At 34.2% G+C, this 22,852-nt stretch overlaps 1 protein-coding gene across 1 annotated transcript; it reads right to left on the reverse strand.

Moving 5' to 3' along the window:
• Window positions 1–361: 361 nt before the first annotated feature.
• Window positions 362–19,656, reverse strand: LOC134530787 (sialin-like). The gene is made up of 9 exons (XM_063365989.1): window positions 19,589–19,656; window positions 15,266–15,495; window positions 13,804–14,037; window positions 12,510–12,597; window positions 8,023–8,234; window positions 6,532–6,684; window positions 5,317–5,449; window positions 1,609–1,850; window positions 362–688 (listed from the first exon to the last, which is right to left on the reverse strand). Exons 1-9 carry the CDS (start codon window positions 19,617–19,619, stop codon window positions 485–487), a joined length of 1,527 nt encoding a protein of 508 aa, XP_063222059.1. The 5' UTR covers window positions 19,620–19,656; the 3' UTR covers window positions 362–484.
• Window positions 19,657–22,852: the final 3,196 nt, after the last annotated feature.

Here is a 22,852-nt window from a genome sequence, read left to right on the forward strand (position 1 = left end):
GCTCGGAGGATGTTTTGGAATTTGAGAATACGGATATTGTCGGAAGGCAGTTAGTCGTGAGGCAAGGAGAGGCTAATGCATTTGCTCCTAGTTTATTGCGTAGTTTACAAATAGAAAACGTAATGTAAATTGTGAAATATTTTTTGCCTCTATGGTTTTTGAGTCTTCAATCCTAATTCCTAAAAACGCCTCGTATAAAATATTGTATTTTCAATATATTTTAACTTCATAAGTGTATATTATACATAAAAAGTATATTTGGTATTTTTTACATTTTACTTTTTATTTATTTTTTATTTAATAAGTGTATATATAATAAGTATAAATATAATATATTTTACAATTTAACTTTACTTTAGGAACATAAAACAATGTAATCTGTAACGTCCGTCATTGAATCACGATCAGCACAATAATTCTTAGAATTACATGTACTGTACTTATACAACTTGTATACCTACAGATTATATTCTTTTTAACGAGTTTATGTTTTGTTGACATCTTCACTGGACACACTGCTTTGTTTTGATTTGACTTGAGGTTCTTCTGGATCGAGTGTTTCATCTTTATTTGGAACCTTGTTCCATGGTTGTTCGTCCACGGATCCAAAAATAAGAAATATGACGTACGGAACAGCTGACACTATAGCAGAAATGTAGAATACTTCTTTCCAAGCTGTCAAAGTTTGCTGTAACAGGAAAATATGCAAACATTATATCAGTCTTTATTACTCTACATCCTGTTAGTTTGTTGTAGCGAAATTCTGCGTTTATATGTGTAGAACAATAAAAAAATTAAATTAATTTAAACTAAGAATAACGAGAAATATGTAGCTGCATTACTTTATTCTTTCAGCATGTTGCTCAATATTTCTGAACATCACTTCTGAATGATATTCCCATGGCAAAGTTAGACATGAAAATGACAAAAATTAAAAAAAATCGAAGACACACATTCATGTTTTGGCAATTATCTATAAGTTAGAAATTTAGCCATTTAGCCTTTGAGAGACAATGTATGATAATAAATGTTCATGCAACTGACAGACAAATATATGCGAGCTAAATAGACTTACTAACTTCTTACTTTACAGGAAGTTGTAAAGTATTTCACAAGTATTATTTAAAGAATTTCCCGTAAGACCATCCTTTATAGTTATAATATATTATTTAGCAATATCTAATATAAACACGAAAAATTATACTGATAATAAAGCGAGCTATTAATTTTTAAATTGTTAATGCATTGTACTTATTTTCCTTCATCCAACTTGGCGTTTGATTTGTATACGCATAACCACAAGCCACAAATCGTTACTGCATAGCGTCTTTGTAAATACTTGCACTTTAATGAAGTAATTTTAAAAATCATAAAATATAAAAATCTTAACCAAATGACCATTGCATATCCTCTAATTCTGAGTGTCAGTTGTCGAGCAGGTATGAATACGATAATTCCATGTTTTGTGGGGGCATATAGGTTTGTAGATTTAATCCACTTAAGTTTTAGAATAAAATTAAAAGCAATATTGAAAATAGTTACATTCGCCTAGTGATTGGAAAAATATAACAAAAATAGCCAGTTATGTCACATTTGGATTGAACTCACATTGTTGTTGATAATGGCTGCGGCGATGGTTGGCGAGATGATGCCGACAATGCTACTGACGGTGCCGTTGATCCCGGATAGGGTCGGCACGAAGTTGATGGCCAGGTCCATGTGGTTGAGGAAGCTGCCGGCTATGATGACCGACTGGAAGCCTTTGATGAACAGCAGGAGCACCACAATCGCCGTGGTGTCGCAGCCTGACAGCGTGATCCCGATGATGGCGGCAGCTGAACCCAGCGTCACTGGAAAGGCGAGATAACACTTGTGATAAGCAGTCCTGGGATTCGAGGCTAAACCTCGTCCAAGTGGTGGAATCTACCTTGAGGACGCCTGTTGCAATCTGTTCTACCACTTACGACCCCAAAATACACAGTTATCTGTTTTGGCTACGTACGAAGAATAATTATCCACTATATGTGGCATTTGAAATACGTAATATCCAGAAGATGTTAGCAGTTTTAGTAGAAAAAAAAACTAAATAAGTAGAAAAATCATTAGTTCGTATCAAAATATTTCGGTACAGCAAAACTGCAAGAGTTTTCCTCTGTCTTGTTTTCAAGTTACGTGCTGTAACTTTGGGCAGGATGCATCCACACCCAAAGTAGGATTTGTTTTTCAATTACATCCTTTTAATTTTCTTAACTGAGGTACTGGCAGGAGTTTAGCAATTGTTCTGATACACGTAAATACAATAATCAATAAAACATTTCAAAAGACGAAGTTACAAAAAATGAAAACACGAGGAAACAGGGCCGTGTGTGCATTTCGCATTTACAAAACACAGACACACATAAACTTGTTTGTTGTGTTGTGCTCTTTGTGTGCTTATGGAGTATTTTCCCTACTTTATTCGTCTACGCAGTCTTAATTGTTTAGTCCACAGTTGTTTGTTCTCGATGTTTCCCCGTCGTTTTTCGTTCATTTTCCTACTCGTTCTAAGACTGATACCGAAAGTTTGATGCTAATAGTCTCAGAACGTTACAAACATATCCCAAAACGTCACGCAAGTATGTGGACTGTTTTTTACGGGTGTAATTTTGAGCCCAGCAACTTGGACAGAAGGATCCCCTGGTGGCCGACTAACCGTCGGACATCAAAGATTCGCAGGTGGCCGTACCGGCAACGACCCGCGCAGCTAATGACAGCACCATATCCCTCCGCACGTCTTTCTACCCTGTTCTGGAAGGCGAAGGCGGTTGGCGCAAAGGAGTATAAATAGGGCTCCCCGCGAGCAGTAAAGGGCAGACGTCGCCGATACACCCGGAGTCAGGGAAGCTCTCCGCCGAAGAACGTCACTAGGCCAGCTTGACCACCTCCGCCCTTCAGGACGTCACGCTACCTGACTGCGCGCCGACTCGAGGTTCTGGACTCAACTTAGCCTCTGAACTGGGTAAGAAGCACCTCCGTTATGTCATGTGTTCGGACTTAGCTCGATTTCCGGGACTAGTGACAGACATCAGGGTGATAGTGTATCATGTAACTCGCCTGAAGACTAATTGACGCAACTTGTGCGAGTTGGGGAACTCGCTGGGATGAATTTTGTTTTCCTTTTTTTTTTAGAGACTCGCTCTTCGGATTTGGATGCTACTGGATGGGTTTAATGGCACATAGTACCTAAAACGTCTCACCGGCGATGTCACAATTTTTACTCGCCGGGCGAGTGAAGAGGGAGCGAGTCGAACGAGGTTGTTTGTTCCAGAAGGGCATACGTAACAGGGAAGCAAGAAGCAACGACGTGAAGTGGCAGGCTGGAGTGTGACAGTTACCCATGTTGGAGATAATAATCAATCAGCGACCAGTGGCACGTGCGTTGGTCCCGAGAAATGACTTGCCGTGTTGCTGATACGTGATCGGGAGCGCCAGCGTGTACTTGTTAAGACAACGGGATTGAAAGACTTTGCTACGAGTGCAACAGGAGCAGCGAAGCGACACTGGCCAACGAGACGCGGAAGTTGGAGCGCGGCCTTTCCTTCGCCCAAGAGCTGGAGTCATCACAGGAGGTGTCCTGAGGATGTCCAGCGAAGCCCGAACTGAGTGTTGTAAAAGGGCGAAAAGAACATCTCGGCAAATGTGTCCACGGGAGACAGCGTTGTATTGCGGGCCCGGGACTGGACGCCACAATACGCACCTCGAAGCGAGTGACCACTGGAACTAGTCCCTACATTTCCAGAGGGATTTTCAATTCTCATGTTTTAATGGTGTTTATATTTGTTTTACGTTCATCTGGTACACACGAGACGGTGGGTTATAGGGTAAATTAAGTTTGGTCATTTCTCATATTTTTTGTGTGTCGGAATAGTAATTTTTTTTCCAATGACTAATGCCTTATGTTGGAAGAACAAGCCTCAATTGCATATTGTGTGAATTAATATTTTATTTTGACGAGTAATGCTTCTCCAGCATAATGAGTCTATAGTGGCTTCAGTAGAGTTTTCAAGGTTCATATAATATATCGTAAAGGGTTTCATAATTTTGTTAATTTTTTTTCTTAACTAATGCTTGCATTTAATTGCGCACTCTTTTTTTTTTTGGCAGTTTGGCGTCAGGAAGGAGCACTCATGATATATGCGAGGCTGTTCACCGAAGCAATAAAACATGTACTTTTTAAATTTTGTTTCGTGAATCAATTCTGTTACAAAAATCTGTTAATAAATACGTGTCTCTCTCAACACAGCTTTTGTGTTCGCTTGGTTTGAACCCTTTATTTTTGTCCCTCTCGGGGCCAACATTTGATACAAGTAATATTGAGGAAAATAACATATTCAGAAAGTTACACAGACTCATTATACAAGTAAGGGCTGAAAATACTTTCAGTAGAGTAAAAGAAGTGGAAGTGAAAGAAAAGTTTGTATTACGAAGATAAAAATTTACTAAAAGTAAAATGTTATCTTTGCCATTTATGATAGTTATAACCTATGTAGATGAAAATGTGATGGGTTTAGAATTATAAATAAATATGTAATTAAATATACTGAAGGGAAATGAAAAAAAACTAAAAATGAATCACATAAACAATTATTTAACTAGCGTATTCTTTTTTCTTTTACAATATTTTACCACTAAGGGAATGAAATGGAGTTAAGTTTTATTTTAATAATTCACATCCTTAAAGCTAATCAAACGGCATAAAGATTTTTGTTACATTGGATTAACACTTCCTAATACTATTTAAAAATTAATTTTCCTATGTTTGATATTCAAAGGCGTCTTTAGTACTTACTCGATTTTGACGAAATTTGGAATAAAGTTAGGTTATATATTGGATTGAAACACAGGGTATTTGTCATCCAATAAATTATTTAAGGGATATTCATTTAAAACATTTTACAAAAATAGCAAAAGCAAACAAATATTTATAAAATATAATAAAGGCACTACATAAAGCATAAGGTCAAAGTTTCACTAACATTTATTCATTTATTTTATATTATTATAAAGCTAACATTTTATAGTTACGAGAAAAATAATTTTTATCCCTGTCTACTACCACAAGGAGATGATACGGTTGTTATAAGTTATTTTTATAACATTATAGATATTTACAGAACCGAGTGCATCAGAACGTTTTTCGTAGCAAAAAGAAAAAAATATATATAACCCGTCAACGAAAGATATTACAGCTTTACATGTAGAAATCCATGAAATCAAACATTGTAAACAGAATAATTTAAAGCTGTCTTCTTGTGAACCAACAGGCACATGTCTTACCAACAGCATTAAATATCCTGTATGATGTCAGTTGGCTGATGTAGCCCTTTCCTCTGAGCCACTGGGAGAGGAAGCCACTGCTGACTTGAACGATGAATGCCATAGCATTACAAGCCGACACAAGGTAGCCAGCCTATAAAAGAGTAATTCATTTTCATTACGAACAAATTTGGATTTTCAGTAGCCGATCACAATGGTGTAAGTGTTCCTCTCCTGTAATATGTATTATGATTTTCATAGTTATCTACGTTCCAAGTATCAATATCATCTCTTTATGTTAATTTGTTTGGTAGAAAAAATACTGGACGTTGTACCTCCAGAATTCGAGGATTTCGCACACTGATAAATATTTAATGGAAGTGTCTCAACAAACTTTCAAATAACTTAATGTAATATTTTAGAGGTACATACATTTGTATGTAACGTGTCTCATTTTACAGCTTTCAAAAGTAGTACCAAATATCGACCTATCCTTCTGTCACTGTTAGTCTGCCAACGGTGATTGTAAACAACTTCGCGTGATTGTCAGTGTTCGTAAACAAACATCACGTTCTGCTTTGTTCTGCTTTGTAAGATACAGTTGGGGAATTGGTACCATTGGTACAACTCGTGATAACAGTCTACAATGGCACGGAAATGGAGACGGAACACATAAAGGGAGACGGATTTCCCGGAACATTTCACTATCGCGTCTCCGTTGTATCCACAATGCACGGAAACGTCAACATTACCACCAATGAGATTGCATTTCAAGGTGACGAAACATTAATTTAGTTAAAATATATTATGCTTCAAGACCATAACACGGACAGAATTTACATATAAAATAAAAATAAACCACAGTCATAATATAACATTAGAAATACTTGTACTTAAAACCTTTTTTAACGTATTCAGAACACAAAATAAACACGGCTACCACCGCAACCAAATACTGGGCTTCTGTTGGTTGTACGGAACAACGTAAACGAAGAGCTCAGCGCTGCCGAGCTAATACGTACGGGTCCGTCTCCGTCTGCGTGTCTAAAGTGAGACAAGTTACATGAAACAATTTTCATATATCAGGAAGGACTTACTACCGGAAATAGGCTTGAAGAAAATTACTAACTACATATGTAAATCGTACATTCAAAATACCAAAATTAATTAGGGATTTATTAACTGTTGCACGTTTGTATACATTTAATATAGTAAATACTATTCACCAACACTCACATCAGTTGTGCTGTAGTACAGCATCTTCGTCAGGTATGTTGGTAGTTCGACACTCAGCAAGAACATAATCCACACATTTGAGATTGAAACAGAAAGGTATGCCCACACGGGAGCAGACAGAAATATTTGTAGCCAAGGAACTTGAAGCTTCACCTGAAAGATACCAAAAAAGTGTTATCATTCAGTTCGTGTTTTCTGCCCGCACTGTTTTTACATGTAGCCTATTTAAGTAATAAACGGCCCTCTAAAAATATTATTGAAAAGTTTAAATATAACAAATTGGCCAAGAAGGGAGTCGGATATAGTGATCATAAAAAATAATAATAAAAAGAATGATGTAGTATTATCAGAAAAACCTTTACTTAAGCTATGTTACTTTCAGGCGTTAATGCTGATGTGTTTTTTTTCAACTCCATACTACAAAAGTTTTGTTTCATTCGACTATGCTGGCTACATTTGCAAATAAAATTACACCAGCGGTGTTTCATTCAGTCGGATATGACGTCGTCCTATGCCAAGACGATCATTTCTTTCATCTTGGAGTAGCTAAACGTGCAGTAAAATCTACACCTGTTTTATAGGTGTAACTGGCTTAGTGCTGGAAAATAGCGTACACAGTCAGTTTTATTGTGTTTATATATTGTTAAAGTATAAACATGGAATTAAGTAATGATTAATGTTTACTATGCTCGTGAAAATTGTAATGAAAGGGCGAAATTAATAATGGAAATTTGATGTTTGTGATTATGAAAAAAAATTTTAGTGTCGTATAACCTCAATAAGCCACTATTTAAAAGCTAATACAAGTAGTATGAATGTAAAATATATTATTAAATATTAAAATTTAAGGGAAAAGTAACAAAAAATTACTTTTTATTTTTTAAAAATGTTGAGTGTAAATTTTAACCTTAAACTGTCATGCCTTATAAGCTTCCATAGCGAATATTATTAAAATGTTGTAATTTAAGGCAAAAATAATAAGAAATAATGAATATTTATCTCCTCTGGGAAAAAGAATTGTTGGCGTGACGTATAATCTCATGTATGTATTCTTTGTATGCTTTCAAAAAATCTTAGTGTATAATTTAAGTACCGGTAGTTTATGGATTGACACACGAAAGTACTTAGATATAAAATGATGATAGCTTTCTGCGTAATAGAGCGTTTCACACATAAATTATTTTGTTCTCCAAAATAAGAAAAAACCTTAATATAACTGCTTATATACCACCAAATGTGAGGAATGATACATAAAAATAATTTTATTCGTACACGCTGGTGTAATCACACCACCGGTTTGTACATTAAAACTATTTTTCCCACAATTTAAAATTTAGCTCGATCGATTTTACGCCCCCGAAAACAGTTACTCTGTAAAACTAAAGAAATTCGTTTGAAGTGTTTTATATAAAGCTAGTATGACCAAATAACTGTTCATTTAATAGTATAAGATTACGCTTGGCCGAGTTTTAGGCCTAGGTTTATACTCACTTCTGTTTCTTTTTTTACAGTCGATGTGATATAATTTTTTTCCTCTTCGGATATCCTGGGATGCTTTCCAGGAGAATCATGGATTATGAAAATCCACAGGCACAGGCCTACAAATTTCATCACTGCGAAGATGTAGAACACGTCTTCCCAGCCAAATCTTTCAATTAAATAGCCGGTCACACTAGACGAAGCGATGCTGGCAACATTCAAAGCTGAAAAATAATCACATATGCTTATGTATTGATGTATTCAAGTTTTTAATTTCTCAAAAAAAGAGTGAAAAGTAAAAATAAAATAAAATGTTCAAACTAATGAACCTACTTTTCACGCAACACCGTTTTTGTGAAGTGCTGAATTTGATCCCGTTTTTCCCTAAATTTAAGTGAAAAATTAAATATTTTAAAACGAATTAATAAAATTTAAATCAATGCTAGTGCAATGAGTTATTTTTAATTATATTTTACTTTACGTATGCGAATGAATTGGGATTATCTAGAATATAATTTAATCATATTTATTATTTTACTTCGTACCCACAAATCTGAAACTATTGTAGTCAGACCTATTTGTTCGTAGAAGTATTTGAGTACATGTTATAAATAAGTGAATTGTTTCAAATCCTCAACTAAATTTGTAGGTCATTCTTACAGAAGATTGAAATGAAAAGATATTTCGTTGTATAAATTTTATTACGTGACTGATGTTTTACAATTTGTTGTGTATATGGTATTTAGAGTCTTGTTAAACTTCTAGTGTTTGACATTAAATGTTCCCAAAGTTATCCAAAGTCAAAACTATAATCGCAAAAACTAATCAATGTTAAATTTCACTCACAAAGGGGAGGGAACGACTTGGCAATTCACTTTGGGATGAGAGAGACTGTGTATTAGTAGCATACATGTAGGGTGTTCGTCCTTCAAAATAATGAAGCACACTGGCCAGCCAATCCCGAGAAAAATAACTCTGAAAATTTAAGAACTCTTTTTGTACTAGTTAATTTTCCCTCTGCCCAAGAACGCAGCGGCCTAGGTAGTAACATACTCTCTTGCCCCCCAAACACAATGCAAAAGATTTTTGAAAATTTCTCTTTTATTTGTATTTTTTTTTGATGTGTATATTAAATTATGTAACCACTTGTAATTTTGGCAAAAGAACAATGAATGCTGCAGTGCCCATGTAACAACAAAGAATTGTAATGTGCAATCATGTTCAATAAAAAAACTTTGAATTTGAATTTGATAGCCCCCAAAACGCTCAGGTTTTAATTCTAGCCGAAAATATGTTTTCAAATTTTTAATAATATTTTTAATAATAAAAATTAATAAGTATATTGTTTACAAATATTATTAATTTAAATATAAATTATTTAATTTATTATAAATATTTCTTGATATTTAAATTAAAATAATAAATCAATCTTTAAAATATAAACTTATATTGGGTATAATAATATAATAAATAATTAAAATATTTTAATGACTCCAGTTATTAAAATTAAATTAATAGTTTTAAAATATTCCATCCAAACTTTTACACAATATTAGGTTCAAACCGGTTTCGACCTGATCCGAGCAGTTACGTTTCTATCAGTTTTGAGGTTGTATTGAAAAAGATAATGGAGTAACATTTTTTTGCGTACTTCACTATTGTATGTCAAATTCCTACAGTTTGATAATTCTTATTTCTCTGCAAACTATAAACAAACATGCTAGTTTATTCTTGAATGAATGAAATGTATTTTCCAAGAAAACTATTACAGCAACATTGTTCATGGAAACAATACTCTTTTATTAATTGTGCAAGATGCCAAAAAAAATTTTGTTTCCAATGTTTTTGTGATAACTATCATCCAGGTTATTGCTTGGAAAACAAAACACATTTATAAAATTAATAATAAAAAATTAAATTTTCAGTTATTGTAAGCAATTTTTACAACTATTATTATTAAAACCAATTATTATTTTACATTTGAATGATTTAATTATTACTGTACTTTAAATCAAATAATGTCGTATGAATAACAAATTTAAATAATAAAAACTATTTATATTTAAATTTATTACATTTGTAAACAGTATAATTATTATTTTTGTTAAAGTTATTTTTTTTAAAAAAAGTGAGCTTCAGAGAGAATTAAAACCCGAGCGTCTGGGAAGCAAGCAAGTACGTTACAACCTGGGCCGCTACACCGTTGGCCACAACTAGGAAATATAGAAGAGTTAAACATTAAAAGGCTTTTTATTCGGAATTGGATCGCCAGTGCGCTTTGTTATTTAAAGGAATCAACACCCTAAAGGCATGCGACTAATACATCAAGTATCATTCCGAAGTGAATTCCTCAAGTCGTGCTTTCCCCTTGTAGTTTTGTCTAGACGACATTCAAGTTAACATGGAAACACACACATGCTACACATATATTCTTACAAACTAGAAATTACTCTCATGAACACTCTTTTTTCCCCTTTTTTGCCAAGGGCGAAATGCCTTCAATATAGACCAATGATGGATATTAAAAGAATTGTCTAGGTATGGCGAAAATATCAAAAATACACACATTGATTAGACTAAACATCATATAAGAGGTGGAAAAATAACTGGGGTTGAAGGACAAGAAAATTCATGATTCCCTTAACAGACACACTAGGTACCGAATTTATCTGAAACAAATTTCGATAACACTAACCATTACTGCTAGGCGTGGAAAACAATGGTGTTGAGATACTATATATGTGTGTGTATGTGTGTTGTATTTTTTTAATCAAGACACTATCAAATCCGATAAAACGTATTGTAAATCTTATAATATTATCTCAAATCTATCTCCAAAACAATTTATTACACAACCATTCATTACTACGAGGAGTGAAGTATAGTGGTTTAAGGACAAAAACTTCAAGACTTCTTTAGTAGTCATAGTATGAAAAATGTTTTAAGTTATTGTGAACACTCTAAATGCTATCTATGAAATTTAATCCAAAACAATTTTTAATATCACAAACCATTACTGCAAGAGGTTGAAAAATAAATATGGATTAAAGACAAATAATTCATAAATTAGTTTGTAGGCACAATATAAAATTTGGTCAAAATTTTTTTTAATTTTCAAAATATTATCAAAATTATATGGCTCGAACGTTTATTGATAGCTGGAATCCTAGCACAAGGAACTAATATATTATTTTGTTTAAGGCGTATCTAATGGGACAACGTGACTACGTTATCTTTATGGGAGTTTTCACAAGCAGCACGGTACAGATCAACTTGCACAAGGCTGACTTTCACGCTCATGGCCACGACATTATTATCGAGAATGTTATACAAATTATACGAAAATGCAGGATATATCAAATAGAAAAAAAAACTCGAAATACTTTGGCTGCATGGAATATGCGAAAATATTTTATCGATACTTTTGGAATATTGGAGGACATAACGGATAGAAGTATACATACATCAAGTTTTCTAATTGTTCCAGAAGTTTACAAAATGCTTCAAAAGAAAAACTTCAATATCTACCTTCATTTAAAGGCTGGGCCAAAAGGGATTTTCTTTTCTGCAGTTAAGTTAAACTTGTTAGTGTCTCTCAGCGGTAGGTTATTGCATAAGAAAACAATACTGCATAAAACTTGGCATACTGCACACATCCGTAGCAGTATATTGGACAATTATGTTCGCGGCGTGTCACGAGGTTACTCATATGTAGTCTAGAATGAGTAACTTGATATGCTTAGCTGAGCTCTGTGCCGTTGTATGATCTTCTATTAGAGTAGTATTAAATTATTACCTTTGCCTATTCAGAATGAGTCAGAGCTTTACCAGCGCACTTCGGCTGTAGGTTAATCACGAAAAAATAAGTTGAAAATATATAATATGACATACTGCCTAAAATCTTTTCCAAGGCTAAAATACGCTTTTGAATTGGGAGCTAATCAACTATTTAATTGAAAATAATAGAGAAATTATTTAAGACGGTACGTTGAGATTCTGGATAATGTTTAATTTAACATAGTTTTACATCTACAGCCAAATTGCCGCTCACGTAAAATGTTTACTTTGAAATAATTGGGGGTAATTGCACGTCAGATAACAATGAGAAATAAGCCTAATGAAGTTTCCTCCCAAATATTACAATTACATAATATTACGACATTGATGAAATTTTCAATGGTTGTAGAACTCTGTTCAATTAAATATTATCCAAAAGCTTGTGTGCCATCTCACATACTTTCACTATTTTTTGTTCAGCACCAACTTCAAATACGTTTTCAAGCCTTGGGAAGCAATGTTTTTAGCTTATATTTTTGTGAGGAACATGCAGCCGAAGTTGTCAGTCAAGTTCAAGTTCTGACTCACTTTGTATAGTAGGATGATTGTTAGGCTTGTTTTTGATGTTAATGTGTTTTTAGAGCAACCTACACAAAAAATTATGGTCAAACTTATAGAGTTTTTCTATTTTTTTTTAAATTGTTGCAGAAAAGCTTACGTACATCCGAAGATAACACCAACCATCTGTTGGCGCTCATTCGGAGGGAACCACGTGGAGTCGAGAGCGAACATGGCGGGCATGTTGATTCCCTGCGAACAGGCAGTGTGGGAATCAATACAAAAAAATGTGCACGAGTCTTTCAGTAATAGCCAGTAATTTGTAAAAATCAAACTTCGGTAACGAGCAAATTCATGTGCTCTCGTGTTGCAAATAAACTAATTGTAATATATGTTGGCCGGTCTGAGCCCTGGAGTCGGAGTGTGGAGGCAGCGCCGGGGTCCGCCATCTTGGATCATCACGTCACGGCGGCCATATTGGATTACCTTGACCTTTACCTAGACCTTCAAAATTTGCCAAAAGTTGTCCAAAAATCGCCAAAATTAGCCAAAATTTCCAACTTATTTGGCAAAAAATTTAAAAAAAAATTCAATTTTTGAGGGAAAAACCCGAAAAAATTAAAAAATGTGGGATTCGGAAAACCTCAAAAGACTTTTGCCTTAAAAAAAAATTCCTCAAAGTGGCTGAAATTGGCCATGGGCAAGCCGCCCTAAGCCACCCAGGTCATTATTTTGACCATTAGGGTGCCATGGCCGCCATTTTGAAATGTTACTAAACGGTTGCAAATATGTTTAATGTTGAAGTGGGTGTGTGTTTTGGTGTCATGAAATATGGTCTTTCATTCACTGTCCGCAGTCAATTTTTGGTCCAATTATTCTGCACGAATCCATGTGGTGCAAAACATTTTTTGAGTGGTGTCGATACATTTTGTTTTTTAAATATTCATGTAAAATTACAGATATTTGTAAATTTTTACATTTACTTCAAAACAACTGAATCACTACAAAGTAGTGTTCGCTGTAATACTGGATTCGGATTCTTACCCGGGCATTTATGCTTTTTGTTGTCCCAGTACCTCCAATAGTTAAATTTTTTTTGTAAAACGTTCCACGAATAGCTTTCCCATTATTAACTGCGCGCATTAATAAGCATTTTCGATTCTCTTTTCTATGGTTAAAAAAATTACGCTTGAATGATACGTCAATTAAAATATAAAATTATTCGCCAATTTTCCTAATAAATGCTAAGTATTATCTCCAAAAAAATGTATTTCATATATGCAAAAATAACCATAGCCTATGTGTTGCACAAAGTTACACTATCTTTCTTGTAGTATCACGAACTTATTTCACGGCATCTGGATTCCAATGGAATCTTTTGTGAAAGTACAGAACAATTGTTTTTTTTTCTTTCTTCTGTGCAGTTAAAATCTGATTGAAAAGCAGTTGCGTGCTCACCGAGGGTATCCCCAGCAACACCCGGGCCGCGATGAGAGCTCTGACGTCCCAGTGGGCCAGGGCAGGCGTGAGGGCGGTGAGTGCGACGGTCAGGATCCCGCCGGCGGCCATCATGAGCTTGGGGCTCCACAGCAGCACGAGGCGGGCCGCCAGCATCATGGTCAGCACGGAGCCGTACGTGGGCCCGTTGGAGACGTAGCTCTGCGTCAGCTCGCTCCAGTCGAAGTCTCCTCCCTGTGGGCCCAGACTCTGCGGCGCCCTGGTCCACTCAACTTCTGCAAGGCGCTAGTATTTTGGAGAAGGCCCTTACCAGACGGGCCTGCGGAAGGGAGGTATTATATATATATATATATATATATATATATATATATATATATATATATATATACTGTGTAGAAGTCGCGAGTGGATAGGATTTACTCTACGTTTTTTCAGGAGCGTATGATGATCATCTTGGGAACTTCACCGCTGCAGTGCGCTGCCGTAACGCCCTGTATCGTCTTAGTTGTTATTTACACGTTAGAGCGCAGCACTGTCGCCCGCTGTCATTACCCGCACCCCCCCCCAATCCATCATTCACTGCAGCTCAAGGTCGTTCAACGGGAGGGGGAAGGGGTGTTTGAAGAGTTCGACACTTCTCCGCTAGGGACCACCACAAGTCGATGCTCTAGAGATGGTGGCGATTGCGGCGGTGAATTAACCAACTACCTCAAACCGTATTAGAAATTTTAACCTGGGCTGGCGACTTCTATACAGTATATATATATTCAAAGGTATTATGGAATATCCAGCAGAGGAAAGGGTTTTTCGGGGAACCTATCCCAGAAATTCTGGAAATTTTTAAACCAAACTGGAAATTATAATTCCGACGAGGTTATGATAATTTATGTTAATCCAGTTTTATATAGTTTTCCTGAAAAAATTATTTTCGAGATCGGTTTTTTAAATACTAACCCTCAAGTCACTACTAAATACAGTGAGATCATTACATATAGCATTTCCCATAACATGAATAAAGATATATTTACTGTTACATAGTAACGATTCCAACATTAAAAAGAAATTTGACGCGTACTCTATACACATCCCGTGTACTTAAATGCATGCGGTCTGTTAAACACATACATCTCAATGATAGTATTTTACTGACAAGACTTAATTATTTGTTCATAAATACTTTACTTGAGATACCAAATACATGTATCAAGGAATTCATCTCTACCTGTCGATCAAACAGACTACAGAACTTCAGAAATATAGCCTTTATTGGACAACTTCTTAGCATTCTACTTCCGGGTCAGGATTTGATGAGTGCATGAGAAACGTTTCAAATATGTGTGTCATTTTATTTACGACAAAATTAGTTTTGTCCAGAATAAGCGTAGCAAAAGGATATGTTTGTTTACTGTCGGCTTCTTCCTCTTAGAAGTACGCTCGTATGCTTGTATTGCAGCAGCGTTACCTTGCTGTCGCTCGAAGAACTGTTGTTGGTGACCTCGGGAGATCCTGGGCACATGTCCGACGACGTCAAAGACACGTTGGCTGCAGTGGTGGTGTCGGATGTCGTCGTGGTGGTAGTTCTGACCATGCTGGTGATCGCCAGTGGCATGACGCCTTCCGTGAAGGAAGACAAAAACATGTCCAACACGCGTATCGCGAGGAACACGTACCGGGCTGGTACGTACAGCTTGCCTGGAACATTACGCGCGAATGAATCTTGGAGGATAGCTGCAGAAAGCAACTTCAGCAGTAAGAAATTATTTAAGTTGATATCTTAATCCTGATTATGAGTGTTGATATGTATAGCGTAAAGTTTGTAGAATCTACTACTTCGACCCAACTCAACCTCTAAAGCCAAGATAGTTTATTGGACAAATGGTGGCAGAAACCTTCAATCTTGATTAATTTAATTTTTTATAACCAATTATTCATTAAATATTTAAAATTTAAAAGTTCATGATAAGTGTTCAAATTAATTTGGTTATATGAAACTCTAAATACTGTCAAACATAAAGTAGTGACAAAAATTATGTAATTTAAGACTATACCAAATATGTGCTCTTAATTACATGTTTTTATCAAAAAATTATTTTTTAATAATAAGAGTTATCCTTGGACAGCACAAAACACAATTATTTAACACGTACCTCACTTCACCAGAACTTATAAAATTACAGTCACTGAGTTGAACATTCAAGACTCACATCCCAGAAGAAGGGGTGGAAGAAAAATACGTTGTAAAATAACGCGAAAAAGATTTGATTCGCACAAATATTGGATTATGATCAATAACGTCCAGTTTATACATATCAGTTATAATTTATTTATTAACAACAGTTAAAAGTATGTTTTTTAAAAGTTTTTGAAGAAATTTCAGAAACGTCATCTAAATGACACGACCCCTCTATGTTCTGTTGAAATGAAAATGCACACTTGGATCCAATTGTAACAGAACCTAAGAGCGAAATGTCTGCTCTCACTGGTCGGGTTGTGGTGAAAAATATGATCGGGAAGGGGGGTGGGGTTTAAGGCCCTTAAATTTCGGAAATTTGAAAAATATGTTCTTTTAAATTTAGAGTGTTTCCGAGGTCGTTTCATGGTGGAAAACTCTCCAGCAAAAGGCTAATGGAGGAAAAAATAAAAGAAAACTTTATATGAAAAAAAAATAATTAGCCAAAAAATTGCCTGAGGTGAGATACAGACGTCTTAATGCTATGCGACTTTACATCACTCAAAGAATAGTGTAGGCATTGGAGGAAGATAGAGAAGACAGATTGCATAATAAGAACCAGCGTTATGCTGAGTCTTGAGCTTCACAACCGGAGGAAGACAGATCAGCTCGTCTGCAGCACGTGCGCCAGCATATTACAGTATTTAAGGTGCTATACAAAGCGGGAAAAAACTGATTTTATAAAATATACTAACATATTTTGTGATAAGATTTGTGAAATTTGCACTAAACGATGCTATCCGTATTAGATCATCAAGTGGATCGTTAATGACATTAAAACTCATTTTTTGCCAAATGAACTTAAACAAAAAAAATTTTTAATCGTATGCAACCACCTTAATTTTAATGGAATCATCTTGATCCAGGTATTATTCATGAGGCTACATAAAAATTGTCACAAGCCGAAGAAGGATTGATTTTGAGCATTATACCATTTGTAAAAAAATATATATATATATATATATTAAATTAAGCGGAACATTTGTGTAATGCAGTTTTCGAGGTCAATCAGTATTGTTTGCTCAAGATGTTTTTGAAGTAACTGAAAAACTTCCAACCATGTTGTTACGTATGCTCTCGCACTACGTACATGATGACGTCTCCGTGGCGCCTTACCGCGCGCCCGATGCTACCCGGCCAACAGGAATTGTCGCGCGGGGAAGCCTAAGATGTACAAGTTCTGTCCCTGCCCGAACACGCCCGAATATTCAGCTTCGACCAACCTCGGGTTTATTTATATATTTTTATATTTCTCTGTTTATTTTAATGTAGCTATACTAACCTTACTAACCGTCCATAGTGTTTTAAAGTGTTTTAATGTAGCTAACCTAACCGACCACTTTTAATATTTGAATTCATTTTTCCTGCGCAAAAATAAAACAAATCCCGAGGTTGGCCGAAGGTGAATATTCGGGCGTGTTCGGGTAGGGACAGAACTTGATGTACATCTTAGGCTTCTCTGTCGCGCGCCGCGCGCACAGCATCGGAGCCGCTCGGAAATGCTCGGCGGAGTTCGTGTGGCGGGCTTTTAACTGGACGTCGCCTACGCGGCGTTTCCGGTCATGTAGGCCCAGAACGAGAGGTTTCAATGTCATCACGATCAACCAACAATGCTGGAATAATTGTCGTTATTGAGCGTCTTGAGAATATTAATGAAACGCGACAATTTTCAATAAATATAAAAACAATTATGTAATGCATTGTATATGTTAGTAGCTAATATTTCTCTTTACGATGAGTCATTATCAATAGCAAATTTGGAATCAATGAACAAGATGTTATAACATTAGATGAAGCTTTTGTAGACAATAGTATTCAAATCCATGGCGAATTATTATACGTTGGTATTGCTTACATAACAATCAATGACTTGACAATAATTTTACGTGCGTCATGGAATCAAGCTAACGAAGAAGTATTTACATCTGGCTTCGCCTGTGTACAGTTATGTGTTATGGTATTAGCAAACATTGTAAGAGCTTGTATTCTTTTACCACAACATTGTTTAACAAACTTCCTCATTTTAAATATGATAGAAGTGATCAAGTCTATAATATTGTCAGATTTAAAACGGAACGAAATTTCGCTACCTATCCGATTTCAAATAATGGATATTTACTTGTACGTTTTTTTTTTGGGATCGCGTCTCTTTGCTGCCGGACAAGCTTATGTAACTCTAATCGCGTAAGTCACTGGGTGGTCTCCAAGTAAAAGAACTTGATTGCTCTAAGATAACCAGAAAATTTCCATGTAATGTTGACGCATTAGCTGAAATGACTAGATTACGTGAACATTAATTTTTTTTAAGTTCATTGTAACAAATAAAAACTTTAGTCACCCATATTTAGTATTTTTAATTTGTTTAAAATACTCAAATTTAGTATTTTTATTTTGATCCAAAAAGAATAAAATAAACTTATAGCTTAAAAAAACTAAAAACAAAAGTTTTTTGTAATTTAATGAAATAAAAATTAAAAAAAAATATATATAATTTAATTTTAAGTTTTTTGTCCAACAACCCAACAATGAACCACAACTATGTTTAACTAAAAGCCTTGGATGCTCTCTTCTTTCATTTTCATAATGACTATATCCTAAAATGAGTAATAGAAAATTTATGACAATTTATATCCAGCACCCCATACTAATTTTAAGTTTATTATTGTTATTACATTCATGTAGTAATTTTCGTAATTACTATATCCTATATCGAAAAAAAATTTCGTATTGCCTATATCCTAAAATTACTAATAGAAAATCTATTACCAAGCACATTGTATTCACTGATAGAAAATTCAAGGTAAATAATATCAAGCATTCCATTAATATTATTATGTTCATATATTCATTAATTTCATATATTCATATTCGCAATGACTTCATCCTAAAAATAGTGATAGAAAATGTAAGACATTTAAAATCAAGCACCCCATTCCTAAAATAAAATTCATATTGTTTTTAAGATCATATAGTCACTTTTGTAATGACTGCATCTTAAAAATTATACTATAAAATTTAAGAAAAATGATATCTAGCACATCATTACTAATTTTAAGTTCATTATTTTTTGGTTCATATTGTCATTTTCGTAATGAATACATAAAAAATCTTTCTTAATGACTATATTCTAAAATTTGCGTATTGACTATATTTTAAAATTAGTACTAGAAAATTTATTACAAATCGTATTGTTATTACTGATAGAAAATTTAAGACATGATATCAAGCACCATTATATTTTAAGTTATACAGAGTTGTGGTGCATTATTTGGCTGTTGGACAAAACTTAAATAAAAATTTTATGTTTTACTTTTTTGTTCATTAAACTATAACAGTGTTTTTTTTTTTAGTTTTTAAACTATAATTTTGTTTTAATATTTAAACATTAGAATTTACTTGTCATAGGATTGCAAGGTTTTTGGGTTTGTTTCATTAAAGTCAAGTTGCAGATCCTGGCCCAACATTGTATCACTTTACCTCTTTATATGAAACCAAATTCAGTGAAAATGACGAAACGAATTAATACTTATGAGACGAATAAGAATATAATCTTACGTTTGTGCCCTGTTTCTTTCCGTCCAGACATGTCGTGTGTTCTTGTGGATGTCTTAGAACTGTAAGAGACAGCCACTGATTGAGTACAGCAGTCAGATCTTTGTTAATCAACATATCGACGTTGGCGATAAGTTCGGAATAAGAATACAATAGAACATACAGAAGCCATCATTATCTTAGTCGCTTCAGTTCATCTAAAACTGATTACCACATGTTATCTTAAAAATCCTCAAGGCAAAGAGTATAAATCAAAACCGATAGTGAATATCAAATTGTTTCCCAAGGTGGGGAAACCTTGTCGCATATTTCAATACAAAGCAGAATTTATATTTAATTAACAGATGCGTTCTTGGTTAGAATATTCTCTATGACATAAAGTGTAACCAGCAATTGCGTATGTCCAAAGACCATTTTAATTAATAAATAATCCAAAACACAGATTAATTTGCATAATTTCAAACAAAAAGCTTTGTTATATGAAAATAATACTAGAGAGCTTTTGGTTGTAGGGTAACATAATAAAGTAGTGTGATGAATGCGCTTTTATGACATTTAAAATGTGAAAGTTGGTGGACTCGTTGTTGCGTTCTAGTTCATTCCAGAACAGTTAAATGTTGTGTGTATCCAATGGCTAAAAAACAAGTAATGCTCATTTAGTTTTGAAAAAATAATATATTTTGTTAAGAGAAAATCGACACTAAAATGAAAATCAAGTATTAAGTGATTCACAGAATAGTTGCACACCTATTCCTAACTTACGTAAATTACAGAATGGGTTAAGAAAATTGGGATATATTTTCTATTTTAAACACACGCGGTTTATCACCTTATAACAAGGTATAAAATTTATTCATATGCTAAATTAGTAGATACCAATTATTCCATTTACTTATTTTACAGTATACTATCTCCATCTGTAACCGATTATCAATCAGTTGTGTCCATAAACAATAAATAAATATGAACTATAATACGGTAATAACACTTCGACTAAATACAAGTTTATCTATTTTCATCAACATGCATATACTGAATTAGTTTTAAGTATTCACTTTAAACCTACTTATTACTGAACAACATCGTTTATAATAAACATAGTCTAAGAAGAAGAAAGGAAATTACCTACATTTTCCCCTGTAAAACATCTGGCTTAGAATGAGATATGATATTATTAAACCCCTGACTCTGTTAAGTATTTCATTTACTCACAATTTACACGGAATCTTTACAGAGAAAAGAGAACAAAATCAGTTAATAATTTAAAAAAACAAAATCGAAGTGTCTGTCTGTGATTTAGAATTATGTACTAGATGTTGTCCAGTGGTCGAATTTCGACTAAGAAATTAATTTTAAGAGCAGATGTTTATTGAGAAAGATGTATTTCACTGATGTATAAAACATAAATATACAATGTTTAAAATATTACTAAGTAAATAATAGTGCAACTGTTCGACCACGAAATTTTATGTGTTTATCACCTAATGTAAACAATTTTTTTAAATTACTTAGATAAAAAGTTCTTGGATAAACTCACTAGATTTCACTTATATATAAAGCACAAATGTTATAAGGTAAACAATAGTGCAACGCTTTGATCACAGACATGCAATGAAAACAATTATATAAAACCTACATTGTAAAGCCATCAATCCACAATCAAAAGTATTAATAGTTCTTGGAATGACATTCAGTGCGCATTTAAATGTCTCTCTCAAAATAATTTTACAATTTGCTTTTGGATCATTTGCATCATTTTCGTTTGACCTATTAAGCAAATATGTATCCCTTATTTTTTGTCTCTCCCTCCGACCATCAATGTTATATGTCAAGGCAAATGGAAGTATATGCGAATAAATGAATTAATGAAAATTTTTAGAAAGGTAACTAAAATTATTGAATTTAAATTACTTAATAATATGTACACACATTTTTGACTTAAAAAGACAAGAGCCAATTCACATTGAAGTTACATAACATAACGTTAGTATGTTCATAGCTTTCTGATCTCGACGAAGAACTTAATTTGAAGGACATTGATGATTTAAGGAAGACTGAAAACAATGGAAGTATCATAATCATGAAAATTGAGAATACATTCAAGACGAATTCAAATAAATTATTCGTATTTTGGACAAATGATGGACACATAAAAAGGAAGCTTGTAGAAGATGAAGAAGCATCGACATCAACCATTTCGAATTCTTACCGCAATTCAGGTGAAGACGCTGAACTTCTACGATGATGGTGACAATGACTTTGACCCAAGACTGTGATGAAGCACCTAAAGCTGGCAAGATCGAAGACGATGATCACTGGGACGATAGTGATCTTAAAAATATTAATAACAATTATTACTGGAAGATGGCGGCAGCAGAAGACATTTATTATACATCATGGGAAGATACTAACATAATGGTCGATCGTCTGAGACTGCTACTGGCATTGATTAGTGGATATGGAGAAAACTACTCGCACATCAACGAAGTATCCTTCATACTCAAAGAACTGAGGAAAGCTGGCTACATACAATAATGACTTGTTTTATCTGCAAGTGTATAAATTTAAAAAATATTAACTTTCGAAAATTATTTTTTTTATTTCTCTAATTCTGGTTCCTTGCTAGGACTGGGTTCTCGTAATGTGCTCAAATGTGCTTTCTCTTTTCAAAATGCTTTCCAGTGTGCTTCCATTTTGTCTAAAGTGCTTCCAAAGGTAATATTTTTGTTTTGCTTCCAAACGTGATTAATTTTTTTTTGGTGTGCTTGCAAATGTTCTTCCTTTTTTAAATATGTTTACAAATGCGCTTCCTTGTTTTGAATGTGCTTTAAAATGTGCTTACTTTTTATCGAGTGTCCTTCCAAATATGATCCCATTTTGTTCGTGCTTGAAATTGTGCTTTCTTTATTTTGAATGTGCTTCCAAATGTACTTCCCTTATTTTGAATTCGCTTCTAAATGTTCTTACTTATTTTAAATGTGATTCCAAATGTACTTCCTTTTTCTTCGAGTGTGCTTCCAAATGTACTTTCTTTTTCATTGTGCTTCAAAATGTGCGTCCTTTATTTTGTTTTAGCTTCCTAGTGTGCTTCCTTTTTCTGAATGTACTTTCTTTTTTGAATGTGTGCCCAAATGTGCTTCCAAACCTGCTTCGTTGTTTATTGTGATTCCAAATGTACTTCCCTTTTGTCGAATGTTCTTTCAAAAGTGCTACCTTTTATATTGTGCTTGCAAATGTGCTTCCTTTTTTTTAGTGTGATTCCAAATA

This window comes from Bacillus rossius, chromosome 3, assembly GCF_032445375.1.
Source record: "Bacillus rossius redtenbacheri isolate Brsri chromosome 3, Brsri_v3, whole genome shotgun sequence".
In the NCBI taxonomy this organism is placed as follows: Eukaryota; Metazoa; Arthropoda; class Insecta; order Phasmatodea; family Bacillidae; genus Bacillus; species Bacillus rossius.